Source organism: Acanthisitta chloris, unplaced genomic scaffold, assembly GCF_000695815.1.
Source record: "Acanthisitta chloris isolate BGI_N310 unplaced genomic scaffold, ASM69581v1 scaffold2681, whole genome shotgun sequence".
In the NCBI taxonomy this organism is placed as follows: Eukaryota; Metazoa; Chordata; class Aves; order Passeriformes; family Acanthisittidae; genus Acanthisitta; species Acanthisitta chloris.
Window position 1 is genome coordinate 22,414 of NW_008655294.1, and position 17,497 is coordinate 39,910.

General features: G+C 37.1%; 1 protein-coding gene across 6 annotated transcripts in view; it reads right to left on the bottom strand.

Annotated features, from left to right (window-relative positions):
* PPP1R12A (protein phosphatase 1, regulatory subunit 12A) overlaps positions 1–17,497 on the bottom strand; it is a 71,993-nt gene that overhangs the window by 11,881 nt on the left and 42,615 nt on the right. For 4 of the 6 annotated variants that reach the window (XM_009083822.1, XM_009083818.1, XM_009083820.1 and 1 more), the window contains 11 exons: positions 16,394–16,555; positions 15,772–15,948; positions 12,964–13,054; positions 11,309–11,506; positions 10,969–11,131; positions 9,067–9,185; positions 8,309–8,374; positions 3,720–3,736; positions 2,544–2,685; positions 1,756–1,860; positions 842–889 (listed from right to left, as the gene is read on the bottom strand). In XM_009083822.1, coding sequence (XP_009082070.1) covers positions 842–889; positions 1,756–1,860; positions 2,544–2,685; positions 3,720–3,736; positions 8,309–8,374; positions 9,067–9,185; positions 10,969–11,131; positions 11,309–11,506; positions 12,964–13,054; positions 15,772–15,948; positions 16,394–16,555 — 1,288 coding nt within the window. The remainder of the gene's footprint in view (positions 1–841; positions 890–1,755; positions 1,861–2,543; positions 2,686–3,719; positions 3,737–8,308; positions 8,375–9,066; positions 9,186–10,968; positions 11,132–11,308; positions 11,507–12,963; positions 13,055–15,771; positions 15,949–16,393; positions 16,556–17,497) is intronic. The other 2 variants (XM_009083824.1, XM_009083823.1) reach the window with 2 other exon arrangements.

Below are 17,497 nucleotides of genomic sequence, written 5' to 3' on the forward strand. Positions count from 1 at the left end.
AGGATCAAGGGAGAAGCAAAGAACATGTGGCCAGTCATGAAGAAGGCAGGACGACCACAAAACCAATGTAGTTTGGTTTACACTGCTGTGAAACTAAACTTTTATAGGGTTGGATTTTAAACTAGTATGAAACTACAGACTAAAATTATGTGTCCAACTTCTGAAATAATTCCTGCAGTCTGCCTCACATAGGAATTTATTACATGACTTCTTTCCCATTCAGTTTAGGGTTGTCTCTGACCCTGATGCCCCCTCTCTTCCCACACTGCTTACTCTTTCTTCCACCATATCCCCCTGCCCTGGCATCATACTGCCTCTGGAAAAATTTACTGTACAAGGAAAGAGACAGATAACAATAAATTTTATATCATTATCAGGTTTAAGGTCTCATGTCTATGAAGTAGAAACAGCCACTTCATTACCAGCAATAACTGGTGAAAGAGCACACGTGCCTCTGAAAAGCTCTGAGGAAATTAAACTCTGTGAATCTTGGAAAAGCATTAGAAGACCAGACACACTGAATCTGCTTAAACCTCTGGAATGCCAACATTGTTTTGGAGGAGATGGAGTAAGTGGCAGATCCCCGGAGGGCCGTGGGGCTTAGAGCCTGATTATCATGAACAAACAGGCAAGCTGAAGGCAATTCTTAAAGAGGAATTCAATCTCACTGTATCTCATGTTCATTGCCACTTTGAAACCTGAAATCCCCAGATCCTCTAAAAAATGCAAGTTGTAAGAAAGGCTGCTGTTCCCACTAAAATATATCCAAGTCAGGGGTTGCAAACCAAACTAAAACAAAGCTCAAACTGGAATATTTAGAAATTATTTGGCAGAAACTCACCCTTTTCTCCATTTCTAAGAGTGACCTGTCAGCAAATCTTTCTTGTCTCTGAAACACAAAATTAATGAAGACATTGATATGTGTTCTTAAACCACACAGATCTGAGGAAAAACAATACAACCAGACGTTCTACTATTCTGTCTGATGTCTTCAAAAGCATTTTAAAGTGTGTTCAGGGAAGTAACACTGAAATAAAGAATGGACTGGATTTATCATGCACTTCCTCAGTGACCATCCAAGTTATTTAATCACTAATAACCTTTGGCTAACAGCAGTAACACAGTATTTCTGTCTAAAAGCATTATGAAACAAGCATCTTTTAAGTCTTCTTCACTGACATTTACAGGGTACATGTAGAAGACACTTAAGTATAGGTAAATTGTAGTAAATACAATTCAAGAATATGAAGCCCCCTACAGCATTTTAAGACAAATCCAACTTCTATGTGTTTAGTATTTCTGTATGCAGCAGTGTCATCTGACAGCAGTTACTGGTAACCAGAATGCACTATTTGCTCTTCATTTCCAAGATAAAGCTATCTAATCAGCCAGGAAGAACGGGCAGGTTATGCCAATCTGACAGCAGGTTTATTATTTAATCAATCCCTGCTATCAGGTTGAATATAAGCTTAACAGTCAAAGTTTCTATCCCCACCCTGCAAAGTCAGATATATGCTGGCAAGAGCAGCTACTCCTCAAGCAGGCAGGAGGCAGTCTCACACATTTTGTTCACAACTGAAGACCAGAATCCTGCACTCTTTTTTTTTTTAGAAACAGAGAGGTTCCCTTCTCCATTCCCATCTTTTGATAAAAACCAAAGCTGATGCCTAGTAATGAGCAGCCCATACCTTGGGGTGTTTTTGGTTTACTATCTACTTTGTCAGCTCAGTATATGCTTTTTTGTTTTCTACAAACCTGAGTGGTCTTCTCCAACTGTAGCTTAAGATCTGTAAGTTCCATGTTGGTGTCATGTAACTGTGCTTTCAGTTTTTCGTTTTCAGCTAGAATCTGTTCATAAAGCTAAGAGAAAACATTCATTAAAATTACCAAATAATAATTCGGTGACATTAGCTGAAAAACTTTCAAAGCATGACTGAAAGGCATGCAAAATTAACTAATATCTTAATATTCTAAGAAGTAGATATACATGTTTAGAATTAACAAGCACTGTAAAGGACTCCTAGCAAACATTTCTAGAAACAAGCAGCTTTGCATAGGGAGCACACAAGTTACCTTATGAATACTAGAAAATTACTTGCCATTTTTTTCTCTTCTGACTTTACAGATTACACCACCACAGTAAATTTTTCAACAAACTCCTCCTCTATTTTAAAGCAAGGTCTACAATCTGTTTATCCTGTACATATTTAAGCTAGCAAATATGTAAAACAAAAGGCTTCACATATGCATAAATCAGTTTTAATGGTTACAGTCAAATAAAAAAAATAACATGACCGTATTTGTCATAAAAAATGGATCTCTGCTCCTCTGGATTTCTCCTTTGCCTTGAAGAGAAAAGTGTGAAAGCCAGAAAAGCTGTTCTGTAATGTGCATTTTTCCCCACTGTAGTGACTGCTCTACTTCTCCATTCAGTTGAGTTACTCTAAGCAGCATTTGTGTTGAAATGTGAGAGTATTTTCAAGCAATTTAAGAAAAACAGTAATAAAGTTCTACTCTTGCACCAAAATTATTGGATCAGATACCTTCTTAAAATCAGGGCTATCTTCTTTTTCTAGTCTACTGCAGTATGGTTTTCGATCTTCAAGATAACTCTGTGACCCCGATCGCCCCTGCGCTGAGTCGTAACGATCACCTGAAGACATGCTGAGGGATCCTGTATCATACCTGGAAAAGGAAAGTTTTGATTTTTTCTCTGCATTTGAGGTCAAACTGAGACCTCACCCTGGATCAAATGTTGTAAGTTTGCTGCTACCTAGCTGAAAACAACCAAATGCAATTGTGTATTTTAGTTAGGCCACTGTGTTCTAATCTGATGCAAATTTAAGTTTCACATTCCCTCAGTACTTCCAGATTCTGTGTAAAAAGTTTTCAAAGTCTGCAGAGCAATGTATGCAGAGACATCTTTTAAATTAAAATATTGAATTCAAGCAAATATTACATGACTTAAAGGAATTTATGTTAGCTTAGATTAATGATTCTTTATTTATAAAGAAGATTTAAAAAAATGCATTAATTTAATTAAAGAGTTTAAAACAAGTAATCTCTAAAATACTGGCCTAGATGAATTCTCAAAGTTTTCTTACAAAAACTAAGATTACAACCAGTACTAATAAAGTTTAGAGCAACTTCACGCTGTTCACTCCCCACTGATCATGTGCTACAGTAGTTTTATTTAACAGATTTTCAGCAGTCCAGTAATTAATTCGAAAGGTCTAAAAAGAAATCAAACCATTTTTGAAAAAATACTGATGTTTCAGTGTTTACTTTTTAATGGAACTTAAGGAAATAGGATTTTCATAGGCTGTAGTACTTTTCTTGAGGTGAGTTAGAAAATTTTCAGTAGCCTATTCTAAAAGAGAGATAACAAGAACCTCTTGATTTCTTTGTAAAAGCTGACTCCATACTGAAAAATCTGTAGGAATAGTACTGTATCCACCATGTTCTACAAAATGCTCAGCCTGCCTTCAGTGCACTACAAATACATACATATATTCCACCCACCCATGGAAAAAAAACAAGTCATACTGAAGCTTTACAATATTATTTCATACAAAACTTGAGTATCATTACAGCCTTTCAAAGCTCAACCCAGCTGACTACCAAGGCTAAACTGAATTTGTACATAAAAGAACTTAAAGTGAGAATATGGGGAGAGAAAGTATAACAATTTTAAATTCATTTGTTTAAATGGTACATACCTTGAAAGACTTTCACTCTGAGGTGGGCAAGGGTAAAAAGAGAGAAAAAGAATGGATCAGTCAGTAATTTAATTAAACAAAATACATAACAATCTGTGAACAAGTATAGCTAAACACTGATGTTAATTAAATGCACATGCTACCAACAGGATATATTATCAGAACATTGTCAAGCTTCAATTTTGTTGTTTCTAGAACAGAAAAGAAATATGTACTAGAATGTGCTTGCCTTCCCCACAGGTGGTTTACCACACCTATTTCCTCTTTGAGGTCTTGAAGTGCATTTATTACACTGAGGATATCAAAAGTACATGCCATAGCCTAACTAATCCTAATAAAACACTGCTGTTTTCTGTTAAGAGCATAAATAATGCTGAAAATTAAGAGATTTTTGTAGAGTATGTCACAGTTGGGTGGCACACACCTATACATGCATAGTTTTTAAGCTACTGGCCACAAGAAGACTAACTTCCACCCAAGCATGAGTCTCACCTTGCATTATCATATGTTTTCAGTGTGAGATTACAGAATTCCACCATGTAATCAACGACCTACAAAAAACCCTTTTCCACTGATTCCTTCTCACCTCAACACAACAGAGGGATCAATGTTCATAAAGACTTTAGGTTTCTCTTTTTACAAGGAATGCCACATGAAGAAAAATGCTAAGCTGGTCCTTTTAACCTGTACCTACAATGCAGGACAGCCACTACAAAGTAGTAAACCATTCCTACATTATTTCTTAACACTCTTTCTACAGGCTGTTCTAACAGACTCGCCATGGTGCCGTTGGACTGTGAGAACCTCCCAGGTCTCCATTCCCCTGCTGCACTATAGCTTCCCCAATGGAAAGGCAAGTTATTAAGTCACACACAGACCAACTTAGAAACAATTTTCCAGCCACACAGGGGACAACTGAGAGCCTGCAAACTTGGCATAAAGTTTGCCTGAGGACAAATGATGCCAACAAAGATATCCCCTTCCATCCAAGTCACACAAGATGGATGTTCTTCAGTCACAGAACTGAGCAGACTGAGCAGCCAGTTACATTGGCAACAGTAATGAAAAATACACAAGCAGTAATGAAAAATTAAAACATATTTATCCCTATCTATACAACCTGAAATAATACTAACTTCAAACCCTATGCTCTCAGTCTATAACAGCCAATGATGGTGCCCCAAAATCACAGACTCATCAAGGCTGGAAGAGACCTTTAAGATCATCAAGTCCAACCATTAACCAACCCCCACCTCTCTGAGCTGCCTCTTCTCAAGACTAAACAAATCCAATTCCCTCAGCCATTCCTCATACAACACATGTTCTAGGCCTTTTATGGGCCTCGTTGCCCTTGGCTGGACTGACTCCAGTGCCTCAATGTCCTTTTTAAAGTGAGTGGCCCAAAACTGAACACAGCACTTGAGGTGTGGCCTCACCAATGCCGAGTACAGGGGGATGATCACTTCCCTAGTCCTGCTGGCCAAACTATTCTTGATAGAGGCCAAGATGCTGTTGGCCTTCTTGGCCACCTGTGCACACTGTTAGCGTATATTGAGGCAGCTCTCAACCAGCACTCCCAAGTCCCTTTCTAGCAAACAACTCCAGAGCCACTCCTCCTCCAGCCTGTAATTGCTGTGATGCAAGTGCAGGACTCAGCACTTACTGAAAACCTCACACAGTTATCCTCAGCCCATTGATCAAGTTGGTCCAGGTCTCTCCGTAGAGCTTTCCTACCCTCAGGCAGCCAACTTAGTCTGTCTGCAAATTTACTGAGGGTGCACTCAATCCCCATGTCCAGATCATCAATAAAGATGTTAACTCAGACTGGCCCAAATGCTGAGCCCTGGGGAACACCACCAGTGACTGGCTGCCAATTGCATTTATCTCCATTAACCACAACGCTCTGGGCTTGGCCATCCAGCCAGTCTTTTACCCATCTAAGAGTCCACCTATCCAAGCCATGAGCAGCCAGCTTTTCTATTAGTATGCTGCAGGAGACAGTGTCAAATGCCTTGCTGAAATCCAGATAATGACACCTACAGCCTTCCCTTCATCCACTACGTGGGTCACTTTGTCATAGAAGGAGATCAGGTTGGGCAAGCAGGACCTTCCTTTCATAAATCCATGTTGGTTGGGCTTGATCCCCCTGGCTGCCCTGCATGTTCTGTGCGATGGCTCTCAGGGTGATCTCCTCCATCACCTTGCCCAGAACCAAGGTCAGGCGTACAGGCCTATAGTTCCCTGGATCCTCCTTCCAACCCTTCGTATGGATGGGTGTCACGTTTGCCGATTTCCAGTCAGCTGGAACTTCTCCAGCTATCCAGGACTGCAGGTAGATGACTGTGAGTGATTTAGTGAGTTCTCTTGACGTTTCCCTCATTACCCTGGGGTGGATCTCATCAGGGCCCATGGACTTGTGAGTGTCCAATTGGCATAGCAGGCCATCTCCTCCAGGATTATGGGAGCTTCACTCATCTCAGCTCTTGGAGCTGGGTTTCGTGAGGACAACTGGTCTTGATATTAAAGACAGAGGCAAAGAAGGCAAAGTACCTCTGCCTTATCCTCATCCCCTATCACTACACTACCCTCTGCATTTATCAACTGGTGGACATCCTCCTTGATCCTCCTTTTGCTGCCAATGTATTTATAAAACCTTTATTATCTTTTTGTTATTTTCATTGTGTTATAAACTATATTTGAAAAAGTACACTAAGTTTCTAGACAAGCACATTACATTTTAGTGAGGTTAGGATAATTACTGGTCATGGAAATAAAATATTAAATTCAGGTGAAATTTTCTGTACTGAGTGTTTTCTGTAAAAGTACCACAGCAGTGAAACTCAGAAACAAAATTTGAATACAGCATTTAATCAAAACTATTAATGCCAGTTTCTCATGTCTATTCCCACAGAAGCAGCAGACCTAATGATATTTATTTTCCTAATATTGCTAGCTTTCACCTTTCAGAAGTTACACATCTGCCCTCTGGCTAAGATAAAATTTCAGTCCATTTAATGATAACCTAACCACACTTGTAGGACCTCTTCAAATTTATTATTTTTAATGCACTATACTGAAAAGCAGGCTTTGCAGAAACACTTCTTTACTTAGAATTCTTCATCTGCCAAAAGAAATCCTCAACTTCCTTATTTTTAAATGGTTATCCTACAACTTAGTTCTAAGACAACTCAAACTACTGGCCTTGCCCCATGGATCCAGCCTGTCCAGATCCCTCTGCAAAGCCTTCCTACCCTCCAGCAGATCAACACTCCCACACAACTTAGTGTCACCTGCAAACTGACTGAGGGTGTACTTGATGATCTCCTCGTACAGATCACTGATAGAAGGTATTAAATAGGACTGGCCCCAGTACTGACCCTGGGGGACACCACTTGTGACTGCCTGACAACTGGATGTAGTTCCATTCACCAGCACTCCCAGGGCCCAGACATCCACACAGAGAGAAAGGCACTGTCCAAGCACTCACAGTCAGCCAATTCTACACTTCTCCACCATTCCATCCCAACACACTCACCCTTTTAATGATATTCATAATTTTGCATCTGATTTACCACTATTTCACTGTAGTTTTATGAGTCTAATTCTATCAGAAGCACCACAAGCACATTCTACCAAAATTAATTTCTACAGAACAGAATATGGAGTAATTACAGATCTAGGGATAATGATATGTACTACTGGGAGGAAAGGAAACAGGACTATGCATTTATGTTAATGTAACACAGAAACAAAAAATACAGCAAACCAAAATGGCACAGAATGAATCTCTCAACTAAAGCATTTAAGGAATGTATAATGAAAGCTTTTGCAAAAAAGAGAGAAATATCACTTGAGTTTTACTCCTCAGTAATGAACCTGATTCTACAGTGTGTTACTCCAGGGTTTAAGTCAAAAGAATGACATTCTGCTACACAACTTTATACTACAGCTAATGTAACTAATTCCTTTTAACACCTCTTCATCCCACTGTCACACACCATTCAGTTTTTGAGGACTTTTCCCATCAAATCAAGACTATTATAATGTTTTCCACCAACTTTTTAACAAGACCTATAATACTGAATTAAGATGTTCAGAAAACCATTTTGTTCAATAGTGAAGTTGGGTACATTAGGCTCTTCAAGTTTCTATGCTTAATTAAATTCACTTTCCTCTTTTTTAAAATTATATTAATTACAGCACTGGGTTTAATTTTAAAAGGTTTTAATTAGTCTGTGTAAGTCACTGGACATCATTTATTTGAAAATAACAGAGAAGCTGAAAAAAAATTTTGTAGGACAGAAACTGAGAGCTCCCTCCAGCAACTTGCAGCATCATGTCCCTGACCTGTGTGTCAGAAATTTAGTCTATGTTTTCTGGATATTAATTCTACGTAATCAGAATGGAAGACAGAATCATCAGTTTTAGCCACTGTGGCACTGAACCAGAACCACAAACTGTGAATCAGAAGGCACGTGTAAGAACTCTGCCCTTTGTACTCTCTCAACTGAATCCAACTGCAAGAGAAATTTTACAATCAAAATGTACCTGTTAGAAGGTTAACGAACAAATTATCTTTCTTAAATTACCTGAGTTTCTTTCTTATTTGTTCCTTCTTCTGAATCAGATTGGTGATCCTGTTCATTTTCATCACTCTGGTGAAAGAGGCAGGAGAGGAAAAATAATTAACTGTTGAAAGCTTAGTGAGATTTTAACACGTTCTGGACTTGTAGTATGTAAATCTAAGAGCAGTAGAATACAGAGAGTATACAGGATATATGAAGAAAATTTTCAAACAGGTCCGTGTTTTCAGTACCAGAAGGAAATGAAATACAACTTCGATTTGGCACAGGAAAATCTTGTTTTTACAGCACTACACACCGATCCCAGGACAAAGAAAAGGGGAAAAGAATAGTCTGAAACATCAGCTATAACCTTCCCAATCTGACAGCAGTTCTTGAAGTTTTAAGTACATGGCTACCCGTAATGTGACAAATAACGAGTCTCATTCTTACAGCTTTGGTATGCAGGAAATAGAAGACATTTGCTGAATGATTAATTTTTTCCCTTAAATTATGATTAATTCCCATTAAGTAATGGTTACTACAGTATACTAGAATTCTTGTTAGCATTATCAACAGAACTATCAGCAGACTTAACTTCGATTTTGCTCCTGAATGCATCAAAATAGAGAAACAGAATATGTAACTTGAAAAGCACCAGTTTTTCTAGAACAATTACTGATATACTGCATTACTCTGAACTATTCTCTATTTTTAGAGCACACTATACATATTCCATTTTGCTACAGCCTAAGGCTGTAAATTAGTAGCAGCAGTTTACTTACATCTTGAGTCCAAAAAGAAACTCCTGTAGATCGTCGCTTTTCTCTTGGTCTCCGTCTTTCCCTTATAGACTTAGGCTGTGACTTGTCTTCTTCCTTTTCATCTTCTTTTTTGCCTCCTTCTATTAATAACAACTTTCTTATTCATTGAATTATGACACAATCTAATGTTCTGAAAATTTCTGAAATAATTCTCAGTCTTCAAAATGCTTACAATCTATTTTTTTACCTGAAGTAAGTTTGCTAAACAGCTTCTTACCACAGACAGGGTTTGCTGTAATATACACTCCCCAGAATAGAGCTCTAAAACACTGTAAATACTAATCCCACCTCAGCCACCTAAACAAAATGTTTCAGTGTAACAGTAATACAATACAACTTGGGCTTCCAATTCAGTTTTCAAAACTGTCACACAGTAATTCAAACATCTGTGGCAGCAGATGCATAAAAGTACAAATAAGTACTTCTTTACCATTCTTCATCAAAGAAGATTTTTTTTTTTATGTACATCAAGAATTCAGTATTGAAAAACCCCCAACTTTTAAAAGCATGTTAAGTCCTCCCCAGAGTCCTCATTTTCAGAGTCCTTTCCATTTTTGCTTAAAGGAACAATGAAATGGGTCTCCTAGATTAAATTAATATATTACAGGTGTCCTTTTTCTTTAAAACAAAAGCAACTGCAATTCAAAACAGACATAATACCTCAGGACTGTGTTTGCTCCCTTTTACATTTACGAGCAATCTGCACACCAAAAACGTTTTAAACAAACCTGCCCAAACCCAAGTTATTTGGTTATTATCATGCAGTCTATGCAGTCTGCTGTTCTTTTACTAAGCAATGAAACTGCATATTTAAGTTCAGATAGAAGCATCACTAATCACTAATAACTGCAATCACTAGTCTCCAGAGGTAAATAAGCATTTTAGTGTGAAGCGAGATTTAAACAGAAAAGAATGAAAATACAAGTATTCATGGTGAATGTCTACCTTTCCTAGTTAAATAAAGTGAATTTCAGGTGGTAATGTATTTCTACTCCTAAAGTCATCAATTGAAAAAAAAAATAAAACCTACTGTAGCAAATATTTACCCATGAAAATCTTTTCCATAGAAGATTCTAGAAAGAGCTTGCTAGAGTGAGCACGCATTACTAAAGAATCTTAGGCCACATTTCAGTTCATGTTAGGACAAAGGGAAAAAAATAAAATCAAAAAGAATATCCCTGAAGCTTAGCCCCGGTATCTTCCTCAGAAAACACCATTCTAGGGAACATGGCAATATGGCTACATAGTTCATGGAGATTCAATCAACAGATAGATCATTTTATCTGGCCATCTGTAGAACAAAATGATCAATTTCAATATCACCCTATTAAAGTTACAGATCAATAACTTGAATTAAAGTATTTCTCTCCAGTGAACTGTGACAAGCCTCTGAGAGAGAACAGCACATACACTGAATGTCAACAGGCTCCTCCTTTGACATTAAAGCATCATTCCAGTCCATCAATGTGGAAGGACCAGAAACAACCCCCAGTTATTTAACAACTATTTTATTAAGTAAAATTCCTTCTCAATACCTGTGGGTATTTAGACTATGGAGTATGCTATTATAGTTGCTGCATAAAACAGAAATGAAAGCATTATGTGGATACTTATGGCAGTATATTTAACATTCCTATGACCCAACAATGGAAAGATACTAAATGGCTGCAGAACACCACCAAGTACAGGAAATCTTTTTTCCTCTTTGTACACAAGTTTTGAAATTTTGTACAGAAAATGGGAGCAAGGTATGTACCCAGTGGTCTTACATATCACACCACAGTTTGAACTATCTTTAGAAACATAAGATGCCCTTTGTCAACTAAAACAACAAAAAAAACCCTTCACAAACAGTACTCTTACCTCTCTCACTTTCCTTTGTTCCACTCCGAGAGTAGGCAGAAGTTATACCTATAAGGCTGTTTGGTCTGTTTAGTTGACTTGAAGATGAAAGAGAGCTAGTGGAAGTGGAGAGCGAAGAGGTGGATGATGAAGAAGTTGAAGTTGGTCTATAGCGATGGTATGGCTATTCGGCAGAAAAATATCAAAATTAATTCACCAAGATTAAACAAATACAAACCATGGGATATTAAACCACTGAACTATATACATAACTCTGACAGTAGCATTAGAATTAAAATATTATAGTTGGAGTTAAGATTTATATGATTTCTCTACCTAAAGAGACTCATCATGAAAATACCTCTTCAACAGTTCGGGAATATCTTTGTCTATAATCATCATCTTTAGTTTCAGATTCTTTCTTTTCTTCTTGTTTTTCTTTGTCTTGCTTTTCTTTCTCTTCTTTTTCTTTCTCTTCATTTTCCTGTTCTCTGGTTCGTGTTGGACGACTTCTTCCTATAGTTTTTTCAGCTTCTTGAAGATCTGTCAGTGTTACGCCCTGTGAAAACAGCAATCAGCAAACAACATCTTAATATATCATTAATACTAATGCACATTACATAAATAAATATTTTAAAGAAAAAAATTCAACTTAAGAAAATTGAATCTATCTATTAGGATATGAATTTTACCTATATTCCTACCTATAGGCTTTCCTCTTGAATCTTGGAACCAAACATCACTCTGATAAGTGGCAAGTGTTTGCTGTAATGTGATCTACCACAGATTCTCAGGCAAGACAATTTTTAGTTGAACTAGCAGATACAGATTGCACAGAAAATCACATAGAAATAATTTAAGAAACCACTAGATGCTTCCAGTGTTTTCAATACTATCATGAGCATACTAAACATTTCTGAAAGAACACTAAAAATAACATCTCATATTTTCAGAAATGTTGATACTTTACAAATTCACTCAACTGTATTTTCAGCACCAGAGAAAGTTGTAACTAATTCCTTAGTTCCTTGTTATTCTGAGGCTAAAAAGTAGTCTTGAAATAAGCTCAGAAAGCAAACAATTTTTTGAAGACAGCTGTTCTCTGCCACACTTTTCAGCTGATGTATCTTACCGAGACACGGCTCAAAACACTTTGTAATCTATTCTTCACAGCCAACTTTGCAGCTATCAGTTATTTAAATGCTTGTTGCATTGATAAGGTTTGAATACAGTGATTCCTGGTAGCTCCTTCATTCTAAATATTCAACAATAGTCGGCCTGTCATTTGGCCATCACTCAGGGCTTTGAATTAGAAGTGTAAAAATAACTCCAGGAAGATAAAGTTGTACCAAGCAGCTTAGATCTCTTATTAGGAAAGGTAACTGAAAATATTTAAGGGGTTTAAAACTGCAGAGACTTGAAAGAAACATCAGTAAACAATGTAAGTATAGACTCAGCCTTAAAACAGGTAAGGACAATGGCTAGAGTATGTCTTTGTGCTGTTTTATCCAGGGACCATTTGCTGATGATTCTCAGTCTGTCAGCAGATAGTGGTAAGTAGCTGCTCCACTGCCCAAAGAGTGTTCAAGTACTGTCAGAGATAATCTGTTTTGCTATTGCCACATCCTTCACTATGTTAGGGTTGTGCTAGTTGGAATTTAGTATGAGGAAGTTCTGACAGAAACCGCGAAGAACCACCTAATATACCAGTATGGACGCTAAGAGAGAAATGCTGAAAGGAGACATGCAGTTAGGCACTAGATTATTAGCAAGGAACACAAACTCTCTCCTAGTTCTTTTCCATCTCCACAGAAACTATGCTGAATGTATTTTTCTTCTATGTCATAAGATTGTATTAGCTATCCATACATTAGTTGGCTCAATCACATTACCTACAATAGTCCATGCACAGAAAAAAAAATTAGAAGTCAGTAAACACAGCATGCTATGCCTGTTTCTCAAGTGTTACATCATGGATATGTTTTCACAAGTGTACAAGCTTTAATAATACTATACCTGTGTAGATCTTCTAGACTGTCTTGCTTGCCTCGATCTAGCTTTTCTTTGAGACTCTGACTCTTCATCCCGTACTGGAGTGAGGTATGATCTAAAGAGTTAATTACAAACAAAATTGGCAAATGATAATTTTTGTACAAATGTATTAAATTATCAGAATAAACCCCCAAACATGGCATGACCAAAAACCAGGCAGAAGAAAATCTTTAACTACATGACAGATTACGTTTTAGACATTTCATCCGTATCATAATCATCTACTAGTCAAGACAGCAGCCTTAGAACTCAATTAAAACACACAGTGTTTTCTTAATTTAGATTTATCATTTTCTCTATACACAACTTCAGCTTTTTTGGTATTTCATTAGTCTACTAACACAGGAGTAGCAGATATAAAAGATTCAGCCAGTTAAGACATTTATACATCAAATACATGTGTGTATTAACTTTTAACATAGCTTGTAAGCTTTTAGAAAAAGCTAAATGTACTGCTAATGCAGAAAACCTCAACGCATCAGAAATCAAATATCCTCGAGGAGGTGGTTCCACATTTTCACATGAATCATCCATGCTTTGGGTAATCCAACTCCCTTCAAAAAATTGACCTTAAAACTAAATCCTCACGAAACCCACAAAGAAACCTGCAGAGGTAATTGTAACCAAAGCCAAAAGGCTACTGGAGTATATACAGGTTATAGGGCTTGAAAATTGCTACAAATTGTTCCACATCATAACTGTTTTTAGTAACTGTTGTACCTACACCTACTCTCCAATCAATCTGAAATACTTTAGACTTCCCAGAGAGAAAATGAAAGCTCTCAACTTGTCAGCTGCACACTGCAGCTACCCTCAAGAGTGGAAAGTACCCTCCCTAGCATCCCTTGTGTAGGCCACATAGGTTACCCATGCAGTATTATTCATGATACAAAGATTTAAAGATTCAAGTTTCTCATTTTTTTCCCTGTTTCCCTAAACCAATCCTAAAAAATCAAATAAAGAATATAGCTTCTTCAGCTATTCCAAAAGGATGCACCATTACATGCTTCATTACTTGTCAAATAACTTTGAAATACTGTTTCAAACATACTTTCTAATACACAATTTCAGTCTGTAAACATGGAGGAATAGTTACTTAAGAAAATACTTTGCTTGTAATACTTTATATGCATATAATTTCTCCATGTGCATATAAACATATGTAGATACAAAAACATACATATATATCTATCTTTATAGAGAGAGAGATATGCATGTGCTGATATTTAGAGCACTACCTTTTCACATGCATGCAGGAATTATTCCAATTTTGTTGATTTCTAAGATTTAATGGACATCCTAATATGCCATCAAGAATGCATATGCAACAGGATATTACACAATCAGCCCAGCCAGATAAAACCAAGGTATTTCAGGCCAACTGCAGGTATCTAAAATGTATGTAACATATGTGCATTAGTACACACACGCTAGTGAGAGCAAACAAGACAGCAAAAGCCTTAATTCTAAATTTCCTTGCCTTTCAAGCTGATATGAGACTGAAATATCATCTGCATTTTAAAATTCAAACTGTTTTGGAAAAAACAAAGATGCATTTTGCTAATTTTGCTTTTCATTTTCTGGGTTCAGTGATATTTCCCTGTGGAAAATGCAGGTTCTGACAACAGTTGTTATTGAAACAGGTGGTAGTAACATGTAGGCATTTGCTGAATCATAGTGGGGAAGAGTAAAACCAAGATCCACATTTCATAGAAGTTTTTCATCTCACTGTTGGGTATGAAAGGGAGACTATGGGAAGCAGACTGCCCTAATTAGGCCTAAAAGCTATAAGGAATCTTCAAATGTTGCCGAACCAACAGCATGCAGGTTTTTTATGTAATAACAAACAGCTTAATTACCTCCGTGAACAGACAGAGATACACACATCTGGCACTGATACAGGAGTTACGCTTCAAAACTACTACAGGAGCAACACAGAAATCTGAACTGGCATATCAGCAGAAGGGTTAAAGGATAAACATTTATAAATATTCAGAAGAAGAACAACCCAGGGAAAGGTAACATGAATTAGCAATCTTTTGAAATATTATTTTTGCTTCCATAAACAGCAGGAAACCACTCTTTAGGGAAACATAAATATGCACCAATCTTAACTCATTTTCCATATAACTGAAAAAAAAAAGCCCCACCATATTCTTCAGAGAAAATTTACATCAGCTTCATACTGAATAGCTCTTAAAGAATTGCATTTGTAATTGTATAATTATGTTTCAAGTAGAAGAGACCCTAAATAATGCAATGAAATAAACAGAATGTGTTGGGTTCAATACTCTCTTCTCAGTAGTGCCAGGCAATGACTGAAAAAATGCTGTGTTGTAACTTATTAGCATACTGCCAGTTGCACAGTAGCTCAATTACTCAATCAACAGCAATGTACTTGTAGAAATTAATTAATAACTTACTCTTTAATTTTTAATTCAGCATTTTCACACAGTTCCATTACAGGTATTTTTAAGAGGACTTAATCTATTAACAGAAATACAAATATGAAAATACCACATACCAAATGAGAACCCAAGGCCAGTCAAAAAAACATTACCAAAGTTTGAATTTCATGAATGGTCTATACTAAGGACTATGCTCTTAGATAAACTGAGGCACGTTACTAGTTGTTTCAGCACACAGCAAGCAAACAACACTGCTTTATACACTGTACTGCCCAAATTTGTGGTAACCAACACATTCCTTTAAGTAAGAAAAAAATTATAACTTTTGTGTAAGAGCAACATTACTCTAAGGACCTTTACACACCTCCGTCTCTCCCTGACCTCTGATGTTGAGGACACAGTGCCAGAAGTAGCTGTAGTCATGGCTGTGGTAGTGGCTGTAGCATTTACAACAGATGGTGCAACAGGAACGGTCACTGCTGTAGGAACACTGTCCTTTTCTTTCTCAGTACTATCCTCAGCCCACAAACGATTTGAGGTACTACAGCATAACAAGCAGCAACACAAAAAAAGAGAAAAGGAAACAGCTAAACAATGAAAGCACTTTACTAAACAACTAATAACATGTAAATTGAGGGATGGATTTTTTTTTAAAAGCAAGCTGAGAAATATCTCCACTATGAAAGCTCAAGGTGAGCTTTGAATAAATCAAGAATTAGCAGTTCACAATAATTGAACTTTAATTCTTCACACCCTTCTAACATTGGATTTATTCTTTTATACCAACATGGCTGTCACTTTACAGTAGAAAGCCATTCACAATTTTTGAGCCGAATTGTATAAAATCAAAACAAATTTTACAGGAACATGAAAAAATCCAGAGCCCCAGGATCTACTAAACAAGAACGCATGCACATACATAAGCACACAGTAGACCTGACAAAAAAAAAAAACCACAGAAAAAAGAAGTGTGCTGGTGCCAGTACCTGCTTTGTACACCCGCTGAAGTAGAACCCGTTGTACTCTTCGTAGCAGTGTTTGCGCTGGCAGGCAGTGTTTTCTGAAGACCAGCAGAAGAGGTAACTGTTGATGCAGTACTTGGAACATTAGAACTTATCAAATCATCTTGTCTTCTATCAGAGGAGCCACTGAAGGAGAGACATGCACAATGCTGCATTTATTCCTTATCTATGCTCATTAAAATAACACCAAGCTGTGAATGATCCATTAAATTCCTGCCCGTGTATTCTGTGCCTCAGTTGACTCTTGGAAACTTCCGGGGTAGAAGAAGATTTTCTTCACTATTTCCTTGACTAGGAATTTTAATTTATGACTTCAGAGGGCAGCAGAAGCATCCCTTAGTCCTGACGATTTCTTCACATGAAGAGAAGGTAAAGAACGGAACCTCACTCATTTATGTAAGACTGTCTTGATTGCATCTAGTGAAGCATTGGTATAGGGCCCCCAATGTCCCATTTTTAAACTGCTGTTTCACCCACACTGTATACCTCAGAAAATGCAGAACTTTGCCGCACAGCTTGTCAGAAAAGAAAATGTCATCAATATCACTCCTCTTATAATTTGAAACCAATTAAATATACTGCCTTCTTTCTTTTCTAAAAAACTTTAATCATTCCCAGAAAGAATAACCTCCCACTTAGGTTTTCCCCTTCCTCTTCAAGTTGTAAAGAACACCCAGTGGTTTCCATGTTTTTATCCACTGGTTCTGGCTGAACAAATTTTGCATTACCAGGTCAGGATGTTGGCACATGACTAAACCTCAGAACCCACAGTTAGGACAGGCAGAGCATCATATTACTAATTGCAAAAGATTTAAGATGCTTCTTTGTCATTCTGCAATTGATCATATTTTTTCTATTACTATCAACTTCATAATGACCAAAAATCCCAACCATACAAGAACAACTAAAGAAATACAGCATTACAGCAGAACATATAATTTAAAAATAATGAGCACATTTGGTTTGAAGATTAGAGTGTAAATGCTGACAAAACCCAACATGCAAAGACTGTTCTCATATTCCATCCAGAACATGGAATCTGTGCAACATCTTTCCTAAACCTAAAGT